Source organism: Alternaria ventricosa (genome assembly GCF_023758065.1).
Source record: "Alternaria ventricosa strain BMP 2768 chromosome Unknown scaffold_12, whole genome shotgun sequence".
Taxonomy (NCBI): Eukaryota; Fungi; Ascomycota; class Dothideomycetes; order Pleosporales; family Pleosporaceae; genus Alternaria; species Alternaria ventricosa.
Window position 1 is genome coordinate 748207 of NW_026055692.1, and position 25328 is coordinate 773534.

At 51.5% G+C, this 25328-nt stretch overlaps 7 protein-coding genes across 7 annotated transcripts; 1 reads left to right on the forward strand and 6 right to left on the reverse strand.

The window, feature by feature from the left end:
• Positions 1-606: 606 nt before the first annotated feature.
• J4E93_007123 (uncharacterized protein) lies at positions 607-1602 on the reverse strand (the record flags this gene model as incomplete). Its single annotated transcript, XM_049345033.1, has 3 exons — positions 607-1093; positions 1214-1488; positions 1549-1602. The coding sequence occupies 3 exons, from the start codon at positions 1600-1602 to the stop codon at positions 607-609; spliced, it is 816 nt and encodes a 271-aa protein (XP_049197958.1).
• A 356-nt stretch (positions 1603-1958) lies between these two features.
• J4E93_007124 (uncharacterized protein) lies at positions 1959-3874 on the reverse strand (the record flags this gene model as incomplete). Its single annotated transcript, XM_049345034.1, has 2 exons — positions 1959-2744; positions 2792-3874. The coding sequence occupies 2 exons, from the start codon at positions 3872-3874 to the stop codon at positions 1959-1961; spliced, it is 1869 nt and encodes a 622-aa protein (XP_049197959.1).
• Positions 3875-4257: 383 nt separating this feature from the next.
• Positions 4258-5304, reverse strand: J4E93_007125 (uncharacterized protein; the record flags this gene model as incomplete). Its single annotated transcript, XM_049345035.1, has 1 exon — positions 4258-5304. One exon carries the CDS (start codon positions 5302-5304, stop codon positions 4258-4260), a length of 1047 nt encoding a protein of 348 aa, XP_049197960.1.
• A 1077-nt stretch (positions 5305-6381) lies between these two features.
• J4E93_007126 (uncharacterized protein) lies at positions 6382-8114 on the forward strand (the record flags this gene model as incomplete). The annotated part of the gene is made up of 5 exons (XM_049345036.1): positions 6382-6387; positions 6796-6861; positions 6908-6996; positions 7045-8012; positions 8062-8114. 5 exons carry the CDS (start codon positions 6382-6384, stop codon positions 8112-8114), a joined length of 1182 nt encoding a protein of 393 aa, XP_049197961.1.
• Positions 8115-19721: 11607 nt separating this feature from the next.
• J4E93_007127 (uncharacterized protein) lies at positions 19722-20894 on the reverse strand (the record flags this gene model as incomplete). The annotated part of the gene is made up of 2 exons (XM_049345037.1): positions 19722-20752; positions 20891-20894. 2 exons carry the CDS (start codon positions 20892-20894, stop codon positions 19722-19724), a joined length of 1035 nt encoding a protein of 344 aa, XP_049197962.1.
• A 261-nt stretch (positions 20895-21155) lies between these two features.
• On the reverse strand, positions 21156-22082 carry J4E93_007128 (uncharacterized protein; the record flags this gene model as incomplete). Its single annotated transcript, XM_049345038.1, has 1 exon — positions 21156-22082. One exon carries the CDS (start codon positions 22080-22082, stop codon positions 21156-21158), a length of 927 nt encoding a protein of 308 aa, XP_049197963.1.
• Positions 22083-22670: 588 nt separating this feature from the next.
• Positions 22671-25163, reverse strand: MAK5 (ATP-dependent RNA helicase; the record flags this gene model as incomplete). Its single annotated transcript, XM_049345039.1, has 1 exon — positions 22671-25163. One exon carries the CDS (start codon positions 25161-25163, stop codon positions 22671-22673), a length of 2493 nt encoding a protein of 830 aa, XP_049197964.1.
• Between the last annotated feature and the right edge of the window lie 165 nt (positions 25164-25328).

A 25328-nucleotide genomic window follows, 5' to 3' on the forward strand; every position in this document is an offset into this window, starting at 1 on the left:
GATAGACCCGCCCTACTTCCTTGTCAGGCTGTGCGACCAACGTTGAGGCATTGATGAGGCAGGACTGACGAGACTGTCTTCGTCGTTGCCAGAATCAGCAAGACCAGCTACGGAAGTAGTATATATTAGTGACGCGATCTCAAATTTATCAAAAATCGTTTCGCATGGATCTCGTACCTTTGATTTTGAGGCTAGTGCCACCAGCATCTTTACCGGGGAATTGAGAGTCGAAGAAGTTCACGAGAGACAGTCCATCGAAGATAAACCTGCTTGTAGCTTCTGCAGCTTCAACACAAACGTGCGACAACGTGATGCTTGAAAGACCAGCAAACCGTGACAACAGAAGAAGCAGGAAAAGGACTGACATCATGATTCGATGTGGCCGGAGAAGTTGGTCTCGCCGCCTGCGTGTACCATTGACGTTCCAACATTTCATCTCCCACCTAACAAGCACGCGAGCGAGGATACCGGGGTAAGCAGCCACGAATATCATACCATGTGCTACAGCCATCACATTCAGCGACCCCTCAGTACACAAAGCTAACGACCACACGTCCCATCCACTAACCCCCGCAAACCCCCATCACACAACGAGGCAACATGCCCTCACCTCCTCCCACCACCAATATCCTGACCCAACCTATACCCACTAATCTTCTCCCACTCAATCTTCTGCCTCGTAATCGGCAACTGCCTCCTCAGCGCCTTGAACGCACCCTCACTCAGACTACCAAACGCCCTGTTAAGATCCTCCTGATACTTCTTCTCCTCGGCAGCAATCTTCCTCACAACCTCGCTTCCATTCGCACTGGCACCCGCACTGAGGCTAACCTCCTTGGTCGTAAGCAGACGCACGTTGCCGTCTTCGTAGTAGTGCACGTCGACTTTTATGCTGCCGGTGATGGAGCCGGAGGACGTGTCGTAGATGTAGGAGCTGCGCCAGCGGCCGTTCCAGTAGTTTGTGGGGGAGTACTTGTTTGCGACCGTGATGATGGCGAGGGAGGAGGGGGAGGAGGGCACGGGGTATACGCCGTGAGAAGACTTGGGGTAGTGTTCTGAAGCGTGGGTGCTGAGGGACTTGTTTAGGCTCTTGCTGTTGGGGTGAGGTTAGGTTAAGCTTTTATGCGGCATGGGTGTGTTGGTAGCCAATGGGTGTGCGCGAGGGATGCGCGGAGATATTGGCTTGGCGAGGGAGGGGCGGAGCGGAACGTACAGGAGCTCTTCTTGTGCGCTTTCTACGACGTAACTCTGCACAGCGCTGGCTTTGCCCGTGGCGTGGTCAAAGTCGAAGGAGCTTTGTGTGTCGATGTCGTAGTAGCGGCCGTCGCCTAATGAGTTGTACTGGCTGACTAGGACCTCGGTGCTGCCGCCGGGGAGCTTGGTTGTGGTGAATTGCTCCTCGTTGTACTTTTGGAAAGCGGGCGAGAGCTCGTTTTGGACGGCGTCATCGCCGAGGATTGACTTGATTGCCTTGGTGACATCGGCGAGCTGTGGTGCTGTTAGCAGGTGTACTGGTTGGAGGGAGCTCTGTTTTGGTGGGGGAAGTACCTCGCCAGGCGGCGCGCTGTCGATGAAGGAGGAGAGAGCTGCTGTGCGTGACATAGCTGCGATTTGGCTACGTAGCAGAGGGCGGGTATGCTTCTGTGGTTGTCTCAATTGTTTGGCGCGTGGTGGAGTTGCGGGCGGACGTCGAGGCGCGCAGCCGCTTAGTGGGGCAAGGGCCAGCAGGGCGAACAGGGGTCAAACATCCATGTGCCTATAGTCGATTGCGGAGGAAGCTACGTCAACAATGCAGTACACGCAGACGATATGCGCAGTTATTGTTTCATATTTGAATTGGGAAATTGACAATGGGTATCTATATATATCGAGCAACCATCGTTGGCCTCATTAATCCTGGAACGCCGCGCTAAGCCTTGATCAATACTAATATTATCTTACAAGAAGTCATATGGCCATCACTCGATGCTCATCTTCATCAAGCCGTCGTTGGTATCTGTCATGCCCTGCAGACCTATCCGCTTTGGGCCCAGTGTCGGCGTCATGCTCATGCTGCCTCCACTGTTTGATCGCTCACCGTGTGACTGACCGCTGATCGATGTCTCTCGACTGGCTTTAGCATTCGTGCCCCAAAGACTGCTGTCCCTCTGTGCGGGCGACTGCGAGATGACCGGGCTGTTGTGAACACTGAGTCCTGGCGAGACTGCACGCCGTTTGATTGAGGCTTCGTCAAAGTCATCGTCTCGTCGGCGTTTGTTCGACTTCTTCAAAGCCTCAGCTGCTGTGGGGGGCTGCATTGGACCTGGTGTAGATGCTCGGGATGCTCCGCCATTCATGGAAGGCGAGTCCATGTTCATGTCCTCGCTCATTGCGGATGACTCTGCGCGAGGGAAGGATGGCGGTGGAGTATGTGCGGCGCGTTGGTTCCAGAATCCGTTGCTTATCGAGTTGCGACCACTGTGAAGACTACCAAATGCACCGAAAAGTCCCTTAGACGTTGATCCGTCCAGACTCATGTTGCTCTCGCTGCCCTCTTCCGGCACACCCTCGAGCGGACCGTCCAGCCCGGGTACTGTGGGTAGTAGATTGGGCGATGATTGCGCTGTATTAGAGGGCCGCTCCAGATCCGTGTCGCTCTCTCTCACTTGTCGGATGATCTCGGCTTCGCGGCGGAACTCGCTATCAACAGGTGCGGCTTCTTCGAATAGCTCCGCTCGGATGCGACCGAATTGCCTCGATTTGGGCTAGTGAAGTCAGCATCTGATGTCTGCGTGACAACGGAAGTACTTACCAGCAGATTGCCTCTGCGTGTGACAACCCGCCTCACCACACCTGGAGTCTGTGGCAGATTACCGCCCTCATCTCCGCTGTCATTACCAGACGAGATGTGAAGGTCGTTGGCAAAGAGCGACAGGCTCTCTCGTCGTGATCCCGCTTTCCGCATAGCCGCTTCTCGCGCAAAGTAACCCGTGTCTTTGCCGTTTGGCGGCGATGCTGGCCCAGGGCTTGCCATGGAGCTGTGTCCGCTGGCTGAGCTGGAGCTCTTCCGACTACGACCCTTGCGCAATCTTGCCCTATGCATGCTCGCAAAGTTGGGCTGTCCACCAGGCGAGAACAAGTTCGACCACGCGTTACCGGTATTGAGTCCTGGGAAGAGAGTGTTGGTCTTCGCCTGCGGGGTCATGATCATGGGGTCGTCGTTGTCCTCAGGGTCCAGTGGATCCACCTCGTCCGAAGAGCTGCTAGAGTCCTCAGAGCCCATCATGTTGATGCTGCCGACGGAGCTGGACGGAGCGGTTCTATCGCCATGGCTCCAGCCTCCTTGCATGCTCACATTGGGCGAGTCAAGCAGCATCGAGTTGGAGCGAGGCTTCCGCGGTGGTATCTTGATGCCCTTCTGCGTGATCGTCGGCGAGGAATCCGGCGAGGATTGGTCGGGGAGGGTCGAGTGGTGGAGGTTGGTGCAGGCTCTCGAGAACTCGGCACCGCGCGACCGTCGGGGCAGCACAGAGGCAGGCGACGCGTACGTGTTGCGTGAATCTAGCTGGGGCGAGAGGGGCACACGGGCGGCGAAGTGGGCGGGACTGGGCATGGGCGACTCTCGCGCAGGCATTTGCAGCGACAGGCCTCGCGAGAGGAAGTCGGGTCGACGCGGTGTGCTGGGGCTGGCGACGATGGTCTGATCATCTTTGGACATGCGAGCGGGTTCGCGGAATTTCGGAGAGGGCTCAAGACGGGGCGTGCTGTCCGAGAGCGACCGTGCTTTGGGCGAATTCGTCTTTGACGGCGTTGTCGCCAGTTGAGGTTGCGACTCCATCATGCCTCCCTCGCCCTGTTCGGCGGTACTGCGCTCGCTACCGATGTCTGGCGTCATCGTCAACATTGAGGTGGAAGGTTGATATGACAGGAAGCGACCTGAAACGCATTCTCTCAGCAGCGCGCTGTGATCAGAGTCAATTTGTCGGGACTGGTGAATGGCCCGTCCGTTGAACGTCAATGTTACGAAGCGGGGCCTCTCGTCACGTGCAAGCCACCGTCATGGGTGAACCATGCTGTGAGGCTTTACCTACAACCACGCCCTTTGAATATCTCTGAAATGGAAACTTTTGTAGCAAAGGCTGTTTGCATCAGCTGTAGTACTGTACGAAACATATTGACAACTTCCATACGCCATCGGTATGATGTTGATCATGACGCGTAGGCCACCCATAGATCACCCGTGCCTTCGTACCCCTGAACACTCTTCTCATGCTATTGCTAAGAGTCCACAATTCCTTGTACCCACTCGATGTCCTCCCAAGTTGCTTCCCAGATGTTGAGGATTGTCAATGTCCATTCCTTATCCTCGCGCTTCATGGTGCCAATGCAGCGGCAGATCCGCCCTTGCTGTAACAGTCTTCTGCTGTCGTACTCGAAGAGCTGCACCGACTTCCAGATAGCAGCATTGTACACTGCCTTGAGGTAAGGTGGCTTGGCGTGGAAGAGGTCGCAGAAGGTGAACTGCTGCTCTGTACTAGTCCGCTCAGAAGCAAGCACTCTGGCATACATCTCAATCATGATGTGCTTCCCTGATTTGGATGCCTGACAACTTTGGTAGATCACTTCACCGATACGGAAACAGGTCCTGAGCAGTAGGTTTGACGAAAGACCGATGATGGGTGAGCGATCACGGACAGCCTCTGGAAATGGTGGCCTGACAAATGGTTTGTGTATCTTCGATGAACCTAGATCGTCAGTCGCGGCTTGCAGGCGCGTCGTGAGAGTGCCCGGGGAAGTGAACTGCTTTGACACGGACTGGTAGGTCTTCTTGGTAGGACTTTCATCAAGCATGATAGGGGCATCCGCAGAGGTGCCGGGAGGGTGGTGCAGTCTGTCATCGCCATTGTCCACGGGCTGCACAGAGCGGTTCAAAGCAGGATTTGCAAGATCAGGGCATACGTCGTTGATCTCGGATGTCAATGTAAGCAGGTCATCATCGTTGATGTCAAAGTTGAAGTCGTCTTGCGCAAGCATCGATTTCTCAATCTGATGTGGTGCCAGGGATGCATCAAGTTGTTCAGGTTCACTGGTATCAAAGTCGTTATCGTCGAAATCAAACTCGCACAGTGCGGTCGGATACTGCACAGGCAATGTGGCTACTGTATCTTGGCTAACATTTCGTATGGTTTCAGGACTCGCGAAACCATAGTCTGTCATATTGCAGGCTTGACTGATACGGTCCTGGTGTGAAACCGCCGTTCCGTTGCCGGTTTTTGTCGATCGTTGTGTTTGCGCATCGTCAACAAATATGGACTGCGTTGTCATTGACAGCGGAGCCTTAGATCTAGAGGCCGCGGAATTGCGTGCAGGCTCTGTTACCCGACAGCTCTCCGATACTCGATGTTGTTCGGGAAGTCCGTTTCCTTCCGGATTCACGCGTCTGCCATCTGATGTGCTCCCTTGGACGGCCAACCGAGGTCGCTTGCGTCGAGGTTTTGGAGGCGGGCTACGCGGCAATGCCGGCGAAGGAGCACGTATTTCGAGATGCGTTGGCTCGTCCGCGCCACCAAGACCAAGATAGCGTGCGACAGTAGAATTGTGTCGCCGTCGCTCGTGCACGGCGGCTCTCCGGCGTGCCTGATTCTGCTGCACGGGTGCCGCGGTTGACGAGGGAGGCGTCGAAAACTGCGTCGAGGGCTGATTGATGGCCGTGAAACTAGAAGTTGACGAGCGAATGTGAGTGCATCTGCATACTTCAGGTTAGTTCAAGCGATATGAGATAAAAGCAACGTGTAGTGAGAAAAGGTGAGTGAGCGCGCGTCGGGCCTCTCACGCGTCATCACCAGTTCGTTCTCTCATTGTCCCCGTGTCCCCATCGTGATGCAGCGCGTTTGGTGCATCCATGCTGACTCTATCCGTGAAGCGACATGGAGTGGAAGCGGAGTGAGAGATGAGGTGAAGAAGGTTGATGTGGTGGGTCGCGACTTCCATGGTCCCTTACTCAGCCCAAAGCCACCCCACTGCGGGGGGCTTGCGCCCGACCAAGCAACCATAGCTTCATCTTATCGCGTGCGCATAGGCAACCATTACTACTTAGACTTCCGCTACGAAGCTCTGCCACCAGCTCTGACTTCCTGCAAACTTTGCACCACTCGTCAACACATGTTCCGTTGAACCCCGAGTGTTCTATTCTTATCTGTAACACCGGCTCTCTCCTTCCAGACCGACCCTCCGACCTTTCTCAGACCGTGGTGCAAACACCAGACCCTGATTCTGTCCAGATTCGTTCTGACAGCCAAGCAAACATCCTGTTCGGGGCGCTTTCTTTTTCTCGCCTCCCAAATATAGCAGGTCTTACCCTGAAGGGTCAAACGAAGCGACAAACGAAGCGACAAACGTACGATGCCTGTAAGTTCTTCTTCAGACTTGTCTCTCCTTAAGAGCGTTCAAATACCATGTTCTCTTCCGCAGCAGCCCCGTTTCATTCATCCTTCAAACCACCATTCCTACCATAGTTATGATTTCCCACGCTTCTTGGTATGACGGACAACCCCTTCTCTACGGAGAGACGCTTCATAGAACTTCTTCTTCGTATAGCAGTGCATCTTCTGAACTGCAAGCACTTCCTTTGTACCGCAAAAGTCTGTCATTGTCAAGCGAGTCGTCAGTCGAGGCGTCAATCAAACCCCCTCGCAAAACACTTCATCACCACAAGGACCCTAAAGCCTATGCGGACCTTCCGATTTTCGAAAACCCCTGCCCGCTATGCTTCTTTGAACACTGTCACACGGTACTAAGAACATGGATTAAACGTAGAAGCACGCTTTCTCGGCTGTCACGGTCCAGATCGATCGATTGACGAGCGAGCAATACGAGGAGAATGTAAGTTGTCCTGTTAAGATTGCATGTCTCTTGCTAATCAGTACAGGATGTCGGTGGTGTCGTTGATCTCATCGAGGTCATCCGCATCCAGGCATCTGGTCCTACGGAAGCAGCACGAGCTCTGCGAAAGAAGCTGTAAGCTGGATTTCCGCAAATCCACAACGTGTACTAATAAGTACGCAGCAAGTATGGGAATGTACATCGCCAGATCCGTGCGCTTGTCATAATGGACGCTCTAATTCAGAATGCTGGAACTAGATTCCAGAAAGCGTTTGCAGATGAGCCACTTCTCGAGCGACTCCGCATCCTGGCAAGGGACGACACAGTCGATGCTGAAGTACGGCAGAAGGCCAACGTTCTGTTCCGAAGCTGGGCTGTCGCATACAAGGGAACGCCTGGCCTTGAGCGGATAGCTGCACTACACAAAGAACTTCCTCGTACCAAACGTCCTCAGCCACAACAATCTCGGATTGTGCGACAGCAAGATGCCGAAGCTGCGCGTGAGCGTGAGGAGCATTCGCAATCTCCTCCTAGAAGCAGGCGACCGGAGCCACCCCATACGTCATCTTCACGAACGACCACACCTGTTGTACTCGGTGCTGGTACCCCTCTTCCAACCACTTCTCTATTCAAGAGGGACAAGAAAGACAAGAAGAAGACCAAGGGGCAGCCGTTCAACCTCGAAAAGGAGAAGGGTCAGATGCTTGAGACGATGGCATCGGCAAATGTCGCCAGTACGAACCTACTGAATGGCCTGCAACTCATCAACCGAGAGCAACAGCGTGTCAGTGAGAACGCGGAAGTTATGCGACGCTTCGAGACGTGCAAGCAACTCCGTCGCCAGATCTTGCGCTACATTCACCTGGTCGAGTCTGAGCAGTACATTGGCGGTCTTCTCAACGCCAACGACGAGCTAGTCAAGGGCCTCATGGCCTTCGAGCTCATGGACAAGAGCATCGATGATGACAGTGATAGTGATAACGAGGAGGGCAACGTGTCTGCCGCTGAAGCAGCTATGGCGAATATGGGTATGAATGAGTCCGCCCCTCCGAAGCCGCCGAGGCCCATGAGCATCTCCATGCCTCCGCAGCGCGTCGAGCCAGACAGTGAGCCAGAGGAGGATGAGGATGACCCGTTCGGAGACAGCAACGGTAAGATGAAGTCAAAGCTCTCCTTCGAACCCTAGCTAACGCGCTACAGCTGTCAAAACACCATTCGCAGAGAAGGGCCAACCGACCTGGAGGGACGTCTAATACACACAAGGCACTATGGGAACAAGACCTGCATGTTCACGGCGAGACACGGTGTTGGGCTCTCCTCATCTCATGTTCAGCTATACCCTTTTCCTATAGTTTCAATATTTAGAAAGACCTCTAAGCACATTTCCACCATCTGCCATGCATCTCCATCTTCCGCATGCCCCGCGCGCGCCTCTGACCGAACGCGCGGCATTAGCCACGTTCACTGCCACGCGGGCGACGTCATGCAGCCCCTAGCGTCGGCCTGTCATTGGCCTAGCGCCACGCGCAGCATTGAAGCAGGGCTGGATGCGCTCTGCGACCGTATTAATCTCCCCTTTGCCTCCTCGATACCACTGCCTACTAGCTCACGACAAACCTCGTCTTTCACGCACCTTCATCGCATACACTGTGAGTCCCGCCTAGCCTCGTGGCCGTGAACACCGCTAACGTCATCGCAGCGCAACTCCGTCATCTTTCTCAACCAACAGTCACGAACCCGCGACCGTCAACCCCCGAGTCATAATACGTCGTAAACCCACTCGATCATCGCATATTCATACTTCGCAATGCCTGCCTCTACCAACTCCGTCTCTTCGGCCGCCGGCTCGATCGTTAAGCCTCAGGGCGGAAAGTGCAGCTGCATCAGCACCGATGACTGCAGTTGCTGCTGCATTCCCTGCACCGTCATGTAAACGCGACGGCAATATGAAGAGCCGCGGACGGCTTCGACGCATGGCGGCGCCGTCGCGTGCGAAAGCGGAAGCGGAAGCGGCAACAGTCGGCACGTCACGGACGGCACGCGCCAGACAACGGGCACGATAAGGGAACGGTGTTTTGGGACATTTTGAGCGAGCATACCACAGCAGGAGGATTACTTTTGGAGTTTGGGATTGGAGCGATAGCTCGTGAGCTTGTTGGTAACTGCTCATAGCAATAGGACCTTTAGATCTTTCATCCTGCGCGTTTCTGCTCTGAACTTCAAGACCGCCTCTCTTCACACCGTGCATCCGCGAGTAGGGAAGACTATCGCGATGCGCAATCTACAACGCTCTAAATTTTTGTCGCGCGGCTGTTGGGCTATGCCTCGATGTTTCAGTGCCTTGCGCCTGTGGCGAATGGCTTGCCTCAGGTATCCGCCACGCTTCGACTTGGGCGCTTAGAGACCACACAGCATGCGGCACAGCAGCGCAATACTGATGCCTACCAGAGATTGCTAACATGTAGTATCAATCATTTCCTACCCTGTATCACCATCGCATTCGCTTTCCGACGTCTTCCTACCCGCCAGCGTCGATGTACCTCTCCACACCTTCCTCGTCGCCTTCCCCCATCCTCAATCACGCAACTACAGACCCAACATGCGGCTTCGAGGGCAATAATGATATCTACGGCATCAGGATCCGAATCGGTATATACGCGCAGATCCTGGCTGTGTGGTTCGCAAACTACTTCCTCCTCTCTGAAGCCCAGGTACTCCGCGACTCCGTCAGCATCTTCAGCGTCGCAATCCTCATCGTCACGTTGATTTACGCTTCCAATCCGGCCGATGTGTATGCCGTAGAGGCATTCGTCTTGCTACAAATACTGGCATGGAGTTGCATAACGGGTGTGCGCGCCAAGTCGTCGTACAGCGAAGCGACGTTTTCGCGCGGCAGCTTTTTGAGACGAGTGGTGTGTGAGATTGTCAATCTAGTGAATATTTGCCTGCATGTCTGGTTTTGGTGGTCAGGGTTGGACCAGATGAAAGAGACGCCGTGCGGTACGTGGTTGATGATGTATGTGGTCAAGACGGATCTGTTTGGTTGGGCGAGGAAGGTGATGATGGCTATGAGTCTGTTCGTTCTGCTTTGCACCATTTATTGGATGGTTCTGGGGTTTCTGAAACCGTGGACTGCTTGGAAGGTCAGCGAAAAGAGAAGGCAGTTCGTCGAGGCGGTTAGGTCTTGGGAGGAGTCTCGAGGACAAAACCTTAACGAAGAGGCTGTTGAAGAGAAGAACACGGAGGATACCTCAAAGCATAGAGCATCTCACGAAGCATGTACTCAAGCTCTATGCTCACGCTGTCTACCAACGAGAGCCGACTTCGGGCCCACCCGCCCACTCAACTCGGTTCGCACGCGTTCAGATCCCCTGGCGCAAAGAACAGCAGAGTGGAGGTACTTTTCTCGTATCATTCACCAGGGACACTCCAATCGATCATCCCACGTCACTATTCAAGAGGTCCCTTCTCCTACAACACCGACTTCGCTATCGTCTTCTCACACCAACGCAAGCATCTCTCAACCTTTGCCGGACCTCTCCATCATCCATGAAGTCTACGAAAGCGAATTGTATATCAAACATTGCGTCGCAGCGAGCCCATACCAGATGAGCGCCGACGACAAACCCCTCACCTTCCCAGTCATCGCACGATCGATTCTTTTTCCGAAGAAGTACCGCGACGCAACTACTGAAAGACCCGCACCGCCATCTTGGTTTCACTGCCAACTACACAGCTACACAGCTTTCCTGACAGGGCGCTTCCCACCCCAAGCTTTCGTCATTTACTCGCATCTACGCCATGCCCATCTTCTCGATCCACTCAACGGACCTTTCCAAACATACGCCGCTATAACGTATACATCAGCAGCTTCGACCCCGGACATCATACCACCGTGGGCTTCCGTATCACTGGCTTCATCACTCCTGCTTACCAACCCTGCAACGCCAAAGAAGATCTGGCTAGGGTGGTACTACACCATCCTTGATCTGCTCATCCACGTCATCGTTATCCTGCAACTTGAATTGACCCTGCAATGGAATCAAGTGAGTGGTTTGAGTGGGCTGTGGACGAGTGTTGGGCAATTGATTCCTTTCATCATTGGTGTTGGTGGGTTGGGGTTGGTGATCACCAGATGGGTTGTGCGGATGTGGGTTAAGAGGATGATTGCAAGAGGGGAGAAGAGTGGTTGGGAGGTCGATGTGGATGAGAGTGAGAAAGGCGACGGAGATGATGAAGATTACGTTGTGGATGGTCTTGAAAGAGCAGGTGCTAGGCACGGGTACGAAAGGTGGAAGAAAGTACATGCAGCAGGGCAAGCAGGATGAAACGGATGACGTATGCTGCAGATAACAGCAATACCAAGACACGGTTCCGCCCCTCGTTGATCGGTCAGTCTGTGATCGGTTTGCAGAGTGAGTTCCGGCCCCCAACTCTTGCGGCGCAGCGAGGCAGACTCTTCATCCGCTGTGCCGCATGCGACCCGACAAAATGGCGTCACAGCTGCACATTTATGTATTAAGGTATCACGAATCTTCTTTCTGCGCTTACTTCCCACAAAGTACAGTACAAGGGCGCATCTCAAGTCCATCGCAATGGCTGCATCTGCGAGCTACGAGAAGGAGCCTTTCATAACGCTGACACGGGGATCATCACCTGCACGAACGCCAAACTTAGGATCACATCCACCATCACAGTCGCCATGCACTCTACCACCTCCTCCGTTCCCTAGCAAAACAACCAATAAATTACGGCATCCTCGGGTTCGTCGCAACAGACCGCGCACCTTCTTCAACATACGCAACATGGATAGGCTCTTGAGCTTCCTGATCATCACAGTTGCTTGGATCATGTACCTCATCATGCTTCCTTGGCTATCGCCTTCCGTAAACTGGAGCCCCTTCCTCGCCTTTTTCTTTCTCCCGCTGTGGGTGATCACAGGCACCCGTCTTTGGAGAAGTTACAGACGCTATAGAATGGATAGAACGATTGCTGACGATGAGGCTGTCATCGGGCTGTTAGATGCTGACGAGGTTTTGGAGGATGGGTTGGATTTGTATGCTGTGGGGTATAAGGATGAAGAGGGTCTTGGGCTGGGGAAGTGAGAGGGACAGATTTGGATTATCAAGGACTCAATGACGTAGTGACGTGTTGTGCATGTTACCCAAGTAGCGCGCTGTACACCTGCCGCTTGGTTACTGCGGCGCATAGCGATGCGGGACACCACTCAGCCGTGTCGCTGCTCCTCGATCTGGCCCAAAGACGTGGCCCTGAGATAATTATCAAAGTGCTTTTCTCGGTGGCTGACGTGAGCCCCTAGATAGTTAGTGTGATGGTGGCTGAGTTGCCCAGGCTCACGGGAGAGTCAGCTGCGGCTGACACCAGCAGCGGATATATTATCACCAGCATATCTCTCATCTCCGATTTGAATTTGGATCTTGATCACGCATCAGAGTTTGGTTGATATACAAGTTCTGAAGGAAATCCAAGATGGCGCAAAACCTCATTATGAATGTCGAACTTAGCAAGTCGGTAGAAACACGCCGCGGTGTTGACCCCCCTCGCTTGGATAACTACCAAATTAAGACAAGCTTTGCATCAGGTGTGTTGGAGATGCTAAGCGATCCACCCAATATTCCAAGCGTCCCAGCCAAAATACCGCTTTCAGGGTTGGGTACACTCATTGAGGCGATGACTCCGCGATCGATGTCAAAACCAAGAAGAGATATGAATGGAGGGTCCGTTCTAGACGTTGATAGTGCAGCAGCACCTTCCTACTCGCTAGGCACAACGGCGAGTGAGGGTCCATCTCCAGAACATCTCCCAGAGCTTGCCCGCAACGCTCCAGTCTTACTACGACCTGAATCGTCTACCATCACGGCGGCACTACCACCCATCGATTGTTACCCATACGCAGTCACACCGGCATCAAATGCAAACGATCAGTCCATAATTATCTCTCCAACCCAAAGAGCAGTTTCACCAACGGTCGATGGCTTAAACAAACCAACGTGCTCTTTGAATCTCATGTGCTACAGACCTGGTAGCCAGGGCTGCATACGACGTCAAATTCAGGTGGCCAGGAAGTCTTCGGAAGAGTACCCAGGTATGATTCGAACCGATCAAGAGTTTTTCCAGGCACTTCATCGAGAGTATGAACAGTATATATGTGGCTTCTGGCGACGGCACCTGTCACTAAAGACGTTGAGGCAGATCCGATTATTATCCTTCACACCCACGACTCGCCCAGAAGTTGTTTCGACAAACGATTTCACCCTACAGGAGGTACTTTATGCGTACGAGCATTCAGAGGATATTAATACGGAATGCGAATGGATTGACTGGGTATTTCGGCTTCGCCAAGCTGACCGCCGCCATGCTCTAGAATTTGTTGAGGGTTGGAGCGGCTTCCGCATTGGACTGATCGGATCGCTACCGTGGGTGGTAGCAACTGTAGTGGGTGTTGTGTGGACAGTGAGAGGCGGTGATGTGCAAACGGCGTTCACAGTCGCCGCTTTCATCCTTACTGTTGGTACTTGTGAGTCGTATCAGTCGCTGAGAATGTCAATCTCCTGCTGATTCACGAAAGCTTTGCTAGCACTTCTTGCAATCGTCAGCAAGATTGAGTCATGAAGCGAATTACTGACATCCTGCTGATATCTGCCAAACCATCGGAGTCTAAGGGATCAGATTCTTGGCCTCCAAAGTCTGTCTGAGTGTCGCTCAGACAATGTGATGGGTTGGAGACGGTGTTGCTTGTGGCGCCGCGAACGCTTATCTGGTTTATGTTCTGCGTGTATACTACTGCCTTCATTTATCTTGACGCCACCAGATTGGAGATTTGCTTTTGCTTCTGGTTGCATGTGCTGCCAAGAATCTTTCGCTAATATGAGACATCAAGTGGCGCAGCAAGGCAGATTCCCTAGCGCGTACCTTGTACGCTACTGTGCCGCATCGCGCATGAACACAGCCTTCCTCTACTCATATATTCCAAACACAACTTCCCGTGCTGCGCTTCCTGTACGAGATTATCTCCTCACTTCTCGTCAGCATTGGATCACTATTACAACAATATGTTTTCGCAAAAAGAACACTTCATGCCACAGCCCTCGGTTTACAGCGAGAAACAGCCAGATGCTCATCTACCACGATCCAACCCTCGACCAACTCTTTCAGGTTTTCGACAATGGTTGGACGAACTTGATCACTTTCGCTACGAAGATCAGCCACTGTCCTTCCGCACGTTCGGGTTTATTACCTACGACACGTTCCTCAAATACATCTGGCTGCAAGTTTTCCGTTGCCTCCTAATTCACCAAGGAGTCCGTCGTCTCTATCCTCCACTTCTGTTTGCAATCGGGGGGACTATTATAGACTTGCTATGGAAGAAACTGGCGAAGGACAAGTGGAGAGTGAGCAGAACGGTTGGGGATGACGAGGCAGACGTTGGGTTGATGAAGAGGAGCGACTTATCGGACGGAAAGGTGGACTTTTATGCGGTACGGAGAGATAAAGATAGGGGGGTTGAGTTGGCGAAGAGTCAGGGATTCAATTGGAGATGGTGGACTGGACTTGAGACGGCGAGGAAACAGGGATGCGGTTGGAGATGGTGGGTCGCTTTTGGTCTGTGGCAAACTGTATGCAATGTTGCAATGATGTTGACTGTGGCGTGGTGGCAATATCGAACGGATGTACGTGAGATGGCCCCATTTCGAGGCACTCAGGACAACGTGTCTTCTTGAAAAGCTGACTGAGATGTACGTATAACTTCGATGGAATCTTGCTCTATCGTCTTTGCAATTTTTGTTGCGCAACACCCAGTCTTTTAACCAATCTTTATCAACTTTACTCGATCTCGCATACATTGCAGGTGGTAACGAACAATGACAACGCAAACGCACTTTCCGACTCGAACCCTGCCCACGACCTCCTCTAAAGAGGTCATTTCGCCGAATATTGACAGCGAAATACCGCTCTCTCCTCTTAGCGCAACACCAATCTCCACAACCGATGATGCCGAAAGCGAGGGTCTCTCCATCTATTCTCTCAAGGTCATCCTATACACGTCGATCTTCTTATCGATCGTCGCATGCGTTGCATACGCAATGTGGTATCTCGAAGATGCGGTGGCGAGCTTCCTCCTCTTCGGCGTACTCACCTCATTTACGAACATAACGTGGAAGCTGTGCGGTCGGAGACTGTTCCGGGAGTGGCGACACAGGAGGGTCGTGCTGGATGAGGAAATGAGGTTGATGGATCAAGATGAAGAATTTGTTGAAGGAGGGACTACCATCGAAGCGCTTGATGCCGGCGATACGGACGACGATGTCCGGTGACAACGTGCCTAATGGGCTAATTTGAGCTCCTAAATCCCCTCTACGAGCGCTTCTGTAGAGTTTTCGTTCTCCAAGGTGCGACGCACTGCTGTTGATACTCTTTCCCGAGCGTGCTGCAATTGGCGGCGTTGTTTACACGCAAACCTGCCTCGTTGCCTTGCTGCTAAGCCTACCTTTTTTTGCGCGCCGTCTTCCATGTTTGCGATTGTTAAAAAGACCTCAAACGATCTTCTCTCGAGTTTTTGAATGGCTTGGACAACTCTCTTGATCATGGCGCGGTCGTTTCCACTCACTTCGTCTTCGAGGCTTGCTGGAGAATACCGAAGGTGGTGCTTGACAGTATGTATAACCGACGGATGTTCGCAAAAGATCTGTATAGTCCGTAATTGGACATTTGGCGGACATCGTTTCTTGATCGTGCTGGAGGCCAGACCGAGAGCGTGTAATATAGCAAGTAGCTCAGCTCTTTCGCGTGTCTTGACGTTCTCGGTCGGAAAGTTTGCGCGTGTAATACCGTATCTACGCTCTTCAGTAGGCAGTAGTTCTGGCATCAAGGCGCCCGTTTTTGCGCATCTGGCCTGCTGTAGGACGCCGATTCCAACACCCTGCCCTTTCACGTGGTCCACGGCAGTGTGTAGCAGCAACTCCAAGTTGACCTTCTCTGGAAATACGGAACCCATTGTGTTCCGCTGATGGCGGTAGATTCTCGTTAGTTCTTTTCGTTGTGTGTGGAGTGCAGTGAGACCTTGAGCGAGATGACTTTTGCTCGAGCAAACAACACTAGACTAGCGACAAGATTGTACCACGGTTCACGTTTGAGTCATCCACCCTACCAGAACAACATGGTCATTTATCATTGAGCACATGCTTATCCGGCTATGTCGATCAGAAGAGTCTAATCAAAGATCATGTGAACCAAAAGATGTACCTTAGACACCAGTTGTTCCTTCGCGTTCGGCCTACATAAGACACACATAAGACACACATTTGCCTAAACATAGATTCTATTGCTTAATAGCTACTACTATGTTTATCTCTCCTTATCTCTTAGACTCTTAGTTAACCTAGAGACTATAACTATAAAGGTAGTTATTAGCGCGAACCCTCTAGGGCAAGTAGCTATAGGCGTTACTTGCAAGGTATAACCTCTTAAGATTTATTAGTACATAGCTAAGCTATTTAAGTTAATAAAGAAGACCTTTTACTATATTCTTCTCTCTCTTTAGGAAGTCTCTAGCTTAGAAGGTATTACCTATATAGTTAGCTATATCTATAGTAAATAGTATTACTATATACCTTGTAAATAGCTATAGTAGATAAGGTTCTTTTAGAGCTGCTACTTATATTAACTAAGAATACTAGTATTCTTAAAGCTAGCGTATATTTAACTTAAATCCTTAATGCCTTTTAAGGTGCTAGGCGTAGTAGAGAAAGTAGAGATATTAAGAGTTAGCACTAATATTCTGTAGAAGCTAGTTATAGCGCTCTAGGTATTAACTTAGTATATAAAGATTTAAAATACTAATATAGTTATGTAAGTTATATAAGTAACAAAAACGCTAAAGTGCGCATTTTATATTTCTCTATAGTTAACTTACTTTAGTGTATACAATTCTAAAGTTTAGTTCTTCTATTCTATCTATAGTACTATAATAATGCAGAGTAAGATAAGCTACTTATAATTCCTAAATTACATAACTACTACATACGCAAAGGTACTCCTTATTAAATAAGAGACATCGCAATCCTTAGAGTCTACCTTAGTCACCTTTCTTTCCCGACTCTTCATCATCCACCTTCTTCTTTCGTATGAGCCCTCCCAACCAAGGGATCCGGTAGCCTAGGTGTACCATCTTCAGTATCACTCGCTTAAGCGCACTGAATCTCCTCCACACAATGAGCACCAGCAGGGTCAGACCTATCGTAATCACAAAGTACAGATAAACCCAGTATGTCACCTTCGCGCCGTCATTGTCGGGAGAAAAGTCCCAGAATGTAGTACTGAAGAAGGTTGCGACAAACGTTCCAGGCAGAAAGATGAGGGTGATCGCCGTGATGAGTCGCATGTCAGCGCCGTACCGATGGTTCAGTTGATTGTCTGCAAGAGTGGAAATACGAAGTCAGTATGCGGCTTACTTGCAGGGCGTTTCATTATCATACCATGCTGCTGGAGGTTCGCGTATACCTATGATTGTAAGATTCAGTGTATGGGAAATTTTCTCAAACCCTTCAAAGGGACGCCTACCGTCTGTACCATGGCTTGGACGATGTCTTTTCCTCTCCTGGCGGCGAAGCTGATATCCGCTACACTTCCTTGATAGTACATTACCTGCTCTCGTAGCTCGGTACAGATCATAGGGCAATATTCATCAGGCAATACCTCGAGCTGGCTCCCCAAACGGTCCAATGCGACCAGTAGTGAGGCGCATTCGCTCTCGATGTCGGCAATCCGAGTCAGGAGACTGTTCAGACGCTGGGTTGTCTGCGAAGTGTCTCGCATTTGGTCCAAGTGCATAAAGTTGGTTCCATAGTCGTAACCCATCGTTAGCTCCATGTACCTGCAATCCTGATCGGCTTCGAATCCCTTGAGTTCTTTGTATTGTTGACCCATGGAGAGTGAAACTACTGTCAACAGGAATGGATTAGACGCAAAGCTCTGGGCGCGCTGTAAACGTGTTACGATGCGGTCGGGATTGTTGTCTGATGTGAGACATAACGCAAAAGTTTGACTTGTCGCGACATTGTAAGTAGTCGTGATATGGTCCCCGAAGGTTTGGAGAAACCCTGCGGAATTATGTAAGTACCAGCCTATGTTGTTGGATGGCGTCGCGCAGTCCAAATCAAACTTACCTTTCCAATTGGAGTCATGAAGTAGAGGGGAGAATGCCATCGATACCTCGGAGTAAAAGTGATATGAGGAAATGTAGCTGTATGGGATATGCCAGCATGAGTTCAGAGCCCGAACACTTTCAATTGAATATGGAATTAAACTGTGTCCAGTTTGATTTTCCGGAGAGGCAGTTAGAAGGCTTATAGTATGTTAGTAGATTCTAGAACAATAAGGCTCATCATGCTAACAGTTCAAAAGACCACTTTGTATCCGTGGTTGATTTGGCCGTTTCCGCGCACAGCGCTGGTATATCCATGTCGCTCACTAACTTTTGATTGAATTTGATCCCCTCCTGTATAGCCTTAGACCAATGAACACAAGTCTCCTGTATAAACACCTACGCTGGCTTCACATATCGAGACGATGACATATTCGTCCTGCGGTACCAACCTTTCTGGGTGTCGTTTCCAGTGCTCATACCGCCATGGAAGATGATCTACTGCCGCCATCGCAGTATCACTGGACGATGCGGTAATGTATATCAGCGGGGAAAGCGTCGATCAAAGCGCGGGAAGAACGTGTTAAGTACGCGAGGTAAGCGTGCATCAGGCTGAAGATGGAAGCCTTTAGCTTACAATGAATAAATACAAGTATAAGCCGTTGCATGTTGATAGGTAGGATCCCGACGAATCACAGGGGCTGATAACCCGACTTCGTGCAGTCAGCACACAAGGCTGAACAAGGCTGTGGCGGGTCAATGACTTGCGACCCATACCACCGATGACATAACATCTGAATACCACCTATCGGCAACGCCAGGCGTTGCAAAAGTCTGGGAACATGAGTTTCGCTGAATATGAAGGGTAGATAGATCAAGACAGTTATTGGGCTGCGCACGACAACCTGATAAAAAACTGTACACCCTAGAGCCTACGTTGCTGTTATGTTAGCTACTTTGTAAGCTTTTAGCCTAATGTAGTCTGTAGACCTGTTCAGTTTTTTTCGTGTATGAGGTGTGCGCACGAGTGAGTTGTTTCTCGTGGCGCTTGGTCCCGCAAGGCTGAGCGCAGCTGAGAAGGTGGCGGTCGAGATGCAGTCTAGATCATCGTCTGCACTACGGCATGGCGCCAGATGTTATTGTTGTCATGCAGAAGGCAAAACTGGATCGCCTGATCGAATGTTGGCTTTTCAGCAGCTTCTGATGATTCACCGTGACGCGTCGCAGTCGCGAATTCAGCAGCGTAAGATCGAGAAGACGTTATTGTTACTTCCCTTCCACTCGCATTTTTGTGTCTGCGAAGACGATCATGTCGCTATAGAAGATGGACTAGGTACCCGGGAGAGATCTGGTGAAAAGGATGGTATTGCTTTGATTCCGAGAGCTGAGCGCGCGCTCCCAGGTGAGCGCCCTTGTGCTTACATCATCGATTACTAAGACGTTAAATGCACCTACCAGCGCGTCGTTTTGGGACACGGCCTGTGACGAATACATCACACAAAATCAATCGCGAATTTCTGTCACACGGCCACGGGGAAAGATAAGATGGGACACATGCCACGTTTTCCTCACTAGGAGTACGTCTGGGATGAGCCGCTGGGGAACACACTCAGGATCGGTGCACTCCTATTTCATCATCCTCATCCACTTTCCATGCAGCCGTAGCAGCCACGATCCTCCCGTGACATCCTTCTCTTCAGGTCTCCTCTGCGACAACAGGCTGATCCCGCACACTCTGGAACCACCTATCCAAGTCCTCGTAATTCTTCTCCAACTTGCTATCAACGCTCTCCACGGCTGGCGATGGCGACGCGATAGAGTCTGAGGTACCATAACCTGGTGATAGAGTCCGAACGTTCGACGCGTCCTGCGCACGCTCCAGATCCTCTTCCGCCTCATCCACTAGTCGATCAATCTCTTCCGGTAACAAGCCCTCGCGATCGAGTATGTCCTTGATCTTCTCCGCTACTGCAATCTGGAGCCTGGCCGTGGTCTGCCGCTGTTTGAGCGCGACAGCGAAGTTCTCCAGAGACTCCGTAAGAGCGTTGTTATCGTTCTTGATGCGGTTGCCGCAGTTCCTCTTCGCGCCCTTGACTTTAGGCGGCGCAGCCATGGTCTTCGCCTTCTTGGTAATGAGTTCGGCGTAACCGATGAGGGTTCCGTAGTGATCCAGGTATGCTTGATAGTATTCCAGACGCATTTCATTTAATTTTTGGTGGAAGGCGCGGAAATAGGTCGTCCTGTACGCCGCGGTCTGGTCAAACGCTTCCTCAGCCTCTTGCACCCTTTTGTCGCAGGTATGTGCCATGTCGAGTGAAAGGCGGGCCAAGTCTCTCATCCTGTCAACTATCTTCTCGTACGATCCTACTATTCGTTCCAGATAGGCCTCGGAAGTGACTTCTATGAACACCATGAAGATGATGGGAATGAGGAATTGGCGACCTAGGCGCGAAGATGCGGGCTGGATGAATACAACGTGGATCAGTGTGTAGAGAACAAGAAGTAACAACGCGCCTGGCGAGAAGTAGCGTCGGCGACGCGGCGATGTGTTAGCAAGTGTGCGCAGGACCTGGTCGAGCTCGTCCATCATCGCATTATCGATTTCGTGAAGCGTCTTTTCAGCTTCCGCTTCCGAGATGAGTGTGTTCTTGTTGATGTTGGGGTCCATGGCAAGCGTCTTCCGGGTTGAACATAGGGCAGGTGTGGACTCTGCGCTCGTTGCCATGGCTATCTTTCCTTGGGATGACTCGTGGTGTGGTAGTATGATTCGAAAGGTCACTGGCTACGATGAAACACGTCTTCATATAGGCGATGGGGTGGGACGGATTATGCTACGTCATTTGCTATTTGTTGGTGACATCCTACCCATCAATCAGGCAACCACGTTGATGACCCCACGTAGTTTGCCCAGGTGGACTTGCTAGAAAGAAAACGTCGTGGTATCTCGGGAAACTGAGACTGGGTGTCAATTGTCAAGTGCTTGTGGGAAAATATCCGCTACTGAATGCGCGACTTCATGTGAAACAGTTGTTATGATGAGTAAAGCGCACAAACCGCTCTCACACATATGACATCTCGTCGCTCCTCTACCTACATATTTACAACATCTACCCTTTTCCCCATTCTATACCTATCCTTCCTCCTCATCCCTATCCACCTTCCTCAAACAATTCCTAACCCTCCAATCCCCCTCACAATACCTCTCCAGCCTCTCCCTATGCCTATTCAACCTCACTTCCAACCCAGAATCGACCCTAGCAGGAGCAGCAGAATTCTTCACCAGATCTTCCAGATGCATCAAATACCCATCTATCACCACCGCCTTCTCTAGATCGCCTTCTGCCTCGCGGATGGAGCCATCCATTCCCTCGTCTCTCAGCGCGCGTATTGTTTTGGAGTACAGGATATTCTCGATGCTCTGGGCTATGCTCAGTCGCGTCTGTGTTCTTGATCGCATCATGTAGAGCTTATCGAACGGGATATTTAGTGCGGGAGAATCGGGGATATTGGTGTGGGCTCTATTCAGATGTTCTAGGAAACTGATCGTGCTGCTTTGGTGCTTGTGAAGGGATGTGTAGTGCCTGACACGGGCTTCGATGATTCGTTTCCGATGCCTGCTATGTTCTTTTTCTCTTGCTTTGAGACAAGACCAGAGATCTTCCGATGATGCTTCCTTCTCGTCTTGTAACCCTCTTACTATGTCCGCATTTTCTTGTAAAGTTTTCGTCTGTGCGTCGATGGTTCTTCGCAGGTACTCGGCTGTGATGGCGAGGACAGTGATGAACCCAGTTGGCAGTAGGAATGTAAAACCCAGAGCTTTGATGAGGACATCGCTGGTGAAGAGGCCGGCGCGGAAGTGGAGCAAGGCGTAGATGGTGGGTGCCCAGATTGTAAACTGCACAAAAATGCTTCGGAGGTACTCGAGCGTGATGTAGCCAACGGACTGGGAATTTGGAGGCACTTCCGTGGTGGTTGGGACGTCGGTCTCTGTGGCGGAGGACTCGTCTCTTGTCGCTCTGTCATCAGCGTTTGGCTGGGTCTGATGATCTGGGTCCATAGTTGGAGTTGAAGACATCAAGAAGAGTACCAAATTAGACCGTTCTGTATGATGAGCTACGAATAGTCGCGGGTCGACGGAGACAATATACTAACGCAGTGTTTGTGCGGAAGTAACGCACAAAGCGCTCCCCGGTTTGCGCTTCGCAATCCCGCAGTCTATTATTCGGAAACCAAACAAAGCCTAGAAGGTTCGTGAAACCGGTCGCCAAAACATGCGTACTCCTGATGGATAAATCGAGTCGATGTCGGAGCAGATCCTACAGCGCAGTAGTAGATACTCTACCTTTTTTACTTAATAAATTAGTCGTATAGTATATGATAGCTCATAGCTCTTTCCTACTGCTGCATCACAGCGAATATAAAGTGTTTGGGAAATACACTACATTGAGATCACTATGTAGAGTACCTGACCGCGTTTTGTTGCCCTGCGCTGCATCAACATTTCACGGTAACAGCTTATAACTCTTTATTAAAACATGAGCTTACAGCGAAATCTAAGGCAGTAATGCAGGGCTGCAAAGACGTCGGGTAGACTTTGAATGGTTGAGCAAATCTTGCGTACAATTGATCATCCTCTACGACGTGACTATTCAACAACCTCATCAAACCCCAGCCCATCCAAATTACCCAAAAACTCCATATTCCCCTCCCCAGCCATAAGCGCATCAACATCTATCCCGCCACTAGTAAGATACCTCGCACTAACCCCCGTATTAATCCTCTGACTGAGCAAATGTTTAAGTTCCGCTCTAAGAGCCTGCATCTCCCCCTTCGTCATCTCACTCGCCTCCTTCTCCTTCTTCTTGCGACCACTACCCCTCCCCCTTTTACCGGGCGCTTCCTTCTCAAACTCCTCGCTGTCGTAGTCTACGCCTAGATCCTCAGCTGCTCGACGCAGCACGTCGTCTTCGCTGTGTTTCTTTTCCTTCGCGATGACGGTGTCGGCGAGGCGTTTGGAGATAGTGGCGCGGGGCTTTAGACGGGAGACGATGCGGCGGTCGATGTCTAGGGTGCGGATGAAGAAGGCGGTTTTCTTTGATTTGGGGGCGTCGCTGGCGCGGGCGTGCACTTTGGCGACGAGGCGCCGGACGCCGCCGACTTCTTCGGGGGCGCAGATGAGGATGCTGGCTCCGGATGCGTCGGCTCGGGCGGTACGTCCCGAGCGGTGGACGTAAGTGTCTGCCGCGCGGGGGAGATGGTAGTGGATGACTAGGTCTATCTTGGGTATGTCGAGGCCTCTGGCGGCGACGTCGGTGGCTACTAGGATTGATCCTGGTCGTTCTTTGAAACGTTCGATCGAGCGTAATCGGGCTTTCTGGGGCATGTTGGAGTGTAGGGGTAGAGCTGGGAGCGCCAGATTCGTCAGGAACGGCGTTATGCGACGTACTGCCGAGATTGAGTTGGTGAAGACTAAAGCGCGCTTTTTGGTGTAGAACATCAGTAGCGAGTAGAGATAGAGATCCTTCTCGGGTCCAGCGCATTCAATGAGACCTTCCTGCAGTCTACTGGCCATCTGCGAAGTCGGATTGGCATCGATGAACATTGGCTTCTCCTCGCGGAACTTAAGTTTCTTGAGCAGGTACTCCATCGACTGTTGTTGGTTCATCAGATCCCCACCACCATACTTCTGCTTCCCAGCGAGTTTGTGCTGCAGCTCCTTTCCGAAAGTGGCAGAGAACACAAGAGTTTGCCGTTGAGATTCTGGCGCGTCTTCCGTATTGACATTCTCATTAGGCTCATCATCGGGCTCTAGGACTTTGAGAATCTCTGCCATTTCTTTGAAGTGTCCTTGGCTCAGCAAACGATCAGCCTCGTCTACAACCAGGAACTTGATTTGCTTGAACTTGGGTAGCACTCCTGAACCGCTGCTCATGACCTCCCACAGACGTCCTGGTGTTCCGACAACAATGTCGGCCTTCTCCAATTGCCTGCGCTGCTTTTGCACGGAAAGTCCACCTGTGATGGATGCAATGTACGGGGAGTCGAAATCGCCCTTCGCGCAAAGGGCGATCAAATGATCATTGATCTGATGCGCAAGTTCACGTGTGGGCGCAATGATCAACGCGATGGGCGCCTTGTCCTCGGGATTTTTGGGCGTCGAACGAGCAGCAAGATATGTCTCGACAATCGGGATGCCGAAAGCGAGTGTCTTTCCTGAACCGGTCGAAGCCTTGCCGATAACATCTCGCCCAGACATGATCTCGGGTATAGTAGACGCTTGGATACTGGTAGGTTTCGAGAACTTCAGCTTCGCCAACGCACCCAGCATGTCTTCGGAGAGGTCGAGTTTAGCCCATGCGCGCACATCTGTCTCGTCATCGTCGTCATCGGCGTGGTTCGCCAATATGTCCCAAGCGCCAGGTCCGAAGGTCTCGCCATCTTCGCGATCTTCGATATCGGAGGGTTCGTCGTCCTCATCGTCCTCGGCCTCCTCTGTTTCAACCTCATCTGGTGTCGGCAGCTCTGCCTTGGCCTTTTCCTCTGCCTCCCTCTTGAGCTTTGCTTCCTTCGCCCTTTTCTTCTTCTCAGTCTTTGTCAATTTCTTCACCTCCGACTCGCCGTTGGTAGCAGTCGCGCCAGCTGTATCCTTGGCACCTGCACCTGTTGTCTGCTTTAGGATTCCCGCCGGCGCATCTTCCTCATCGCTGAAGCCCTCCCACGCGACTTCCTCATCAGCTTCCTGCAGTTTCTTTCCTACGCTCTCGTCTTTTCCAACCACCTTCTCCTCGTCAAAGGTAATCTGCTCCAAGCGTTTTTGCTCGTCCTCCTCCCGTTGCCACGCTTCCTCCACATCCTGTGCCACCTCATCTTCCGTCTTTGTAGTCTCAAAGGTAAGATTGCCCGTAACCGGATCTTTGACAATCTCAACATCTTCAATTTCTTCAAGACCGTAGAAACCCTCTGTATCCTCCAACCGATCAGGCATCTCCACGGTCTTCCATCCCAGCTCGTTGAGTTGCACTCGGCGCTTGGGTCTCGTGGACGGGGGAAGAGGTTTAGGGAAGTCGTCGAGTTTTTGACGTTTGGGTTTGTGACCCTTATGCGACGCTTGTTTCGGGGCGGGATTGGGGCGCTTCATGGTGGGCTGTGGTGCGATTGAGGTTTGTCGTGGGTTGGATGCGCGCGCCGTGAACTTTTTGGAAAACTTGTCGGTCTTCGGGAGTCCGCTCGCCCCACTTTTGTTCTAGCCCACTTGCGCTTTCCCACACTTCACGTGCAATGACTCGCACGTCGATTAACCTTT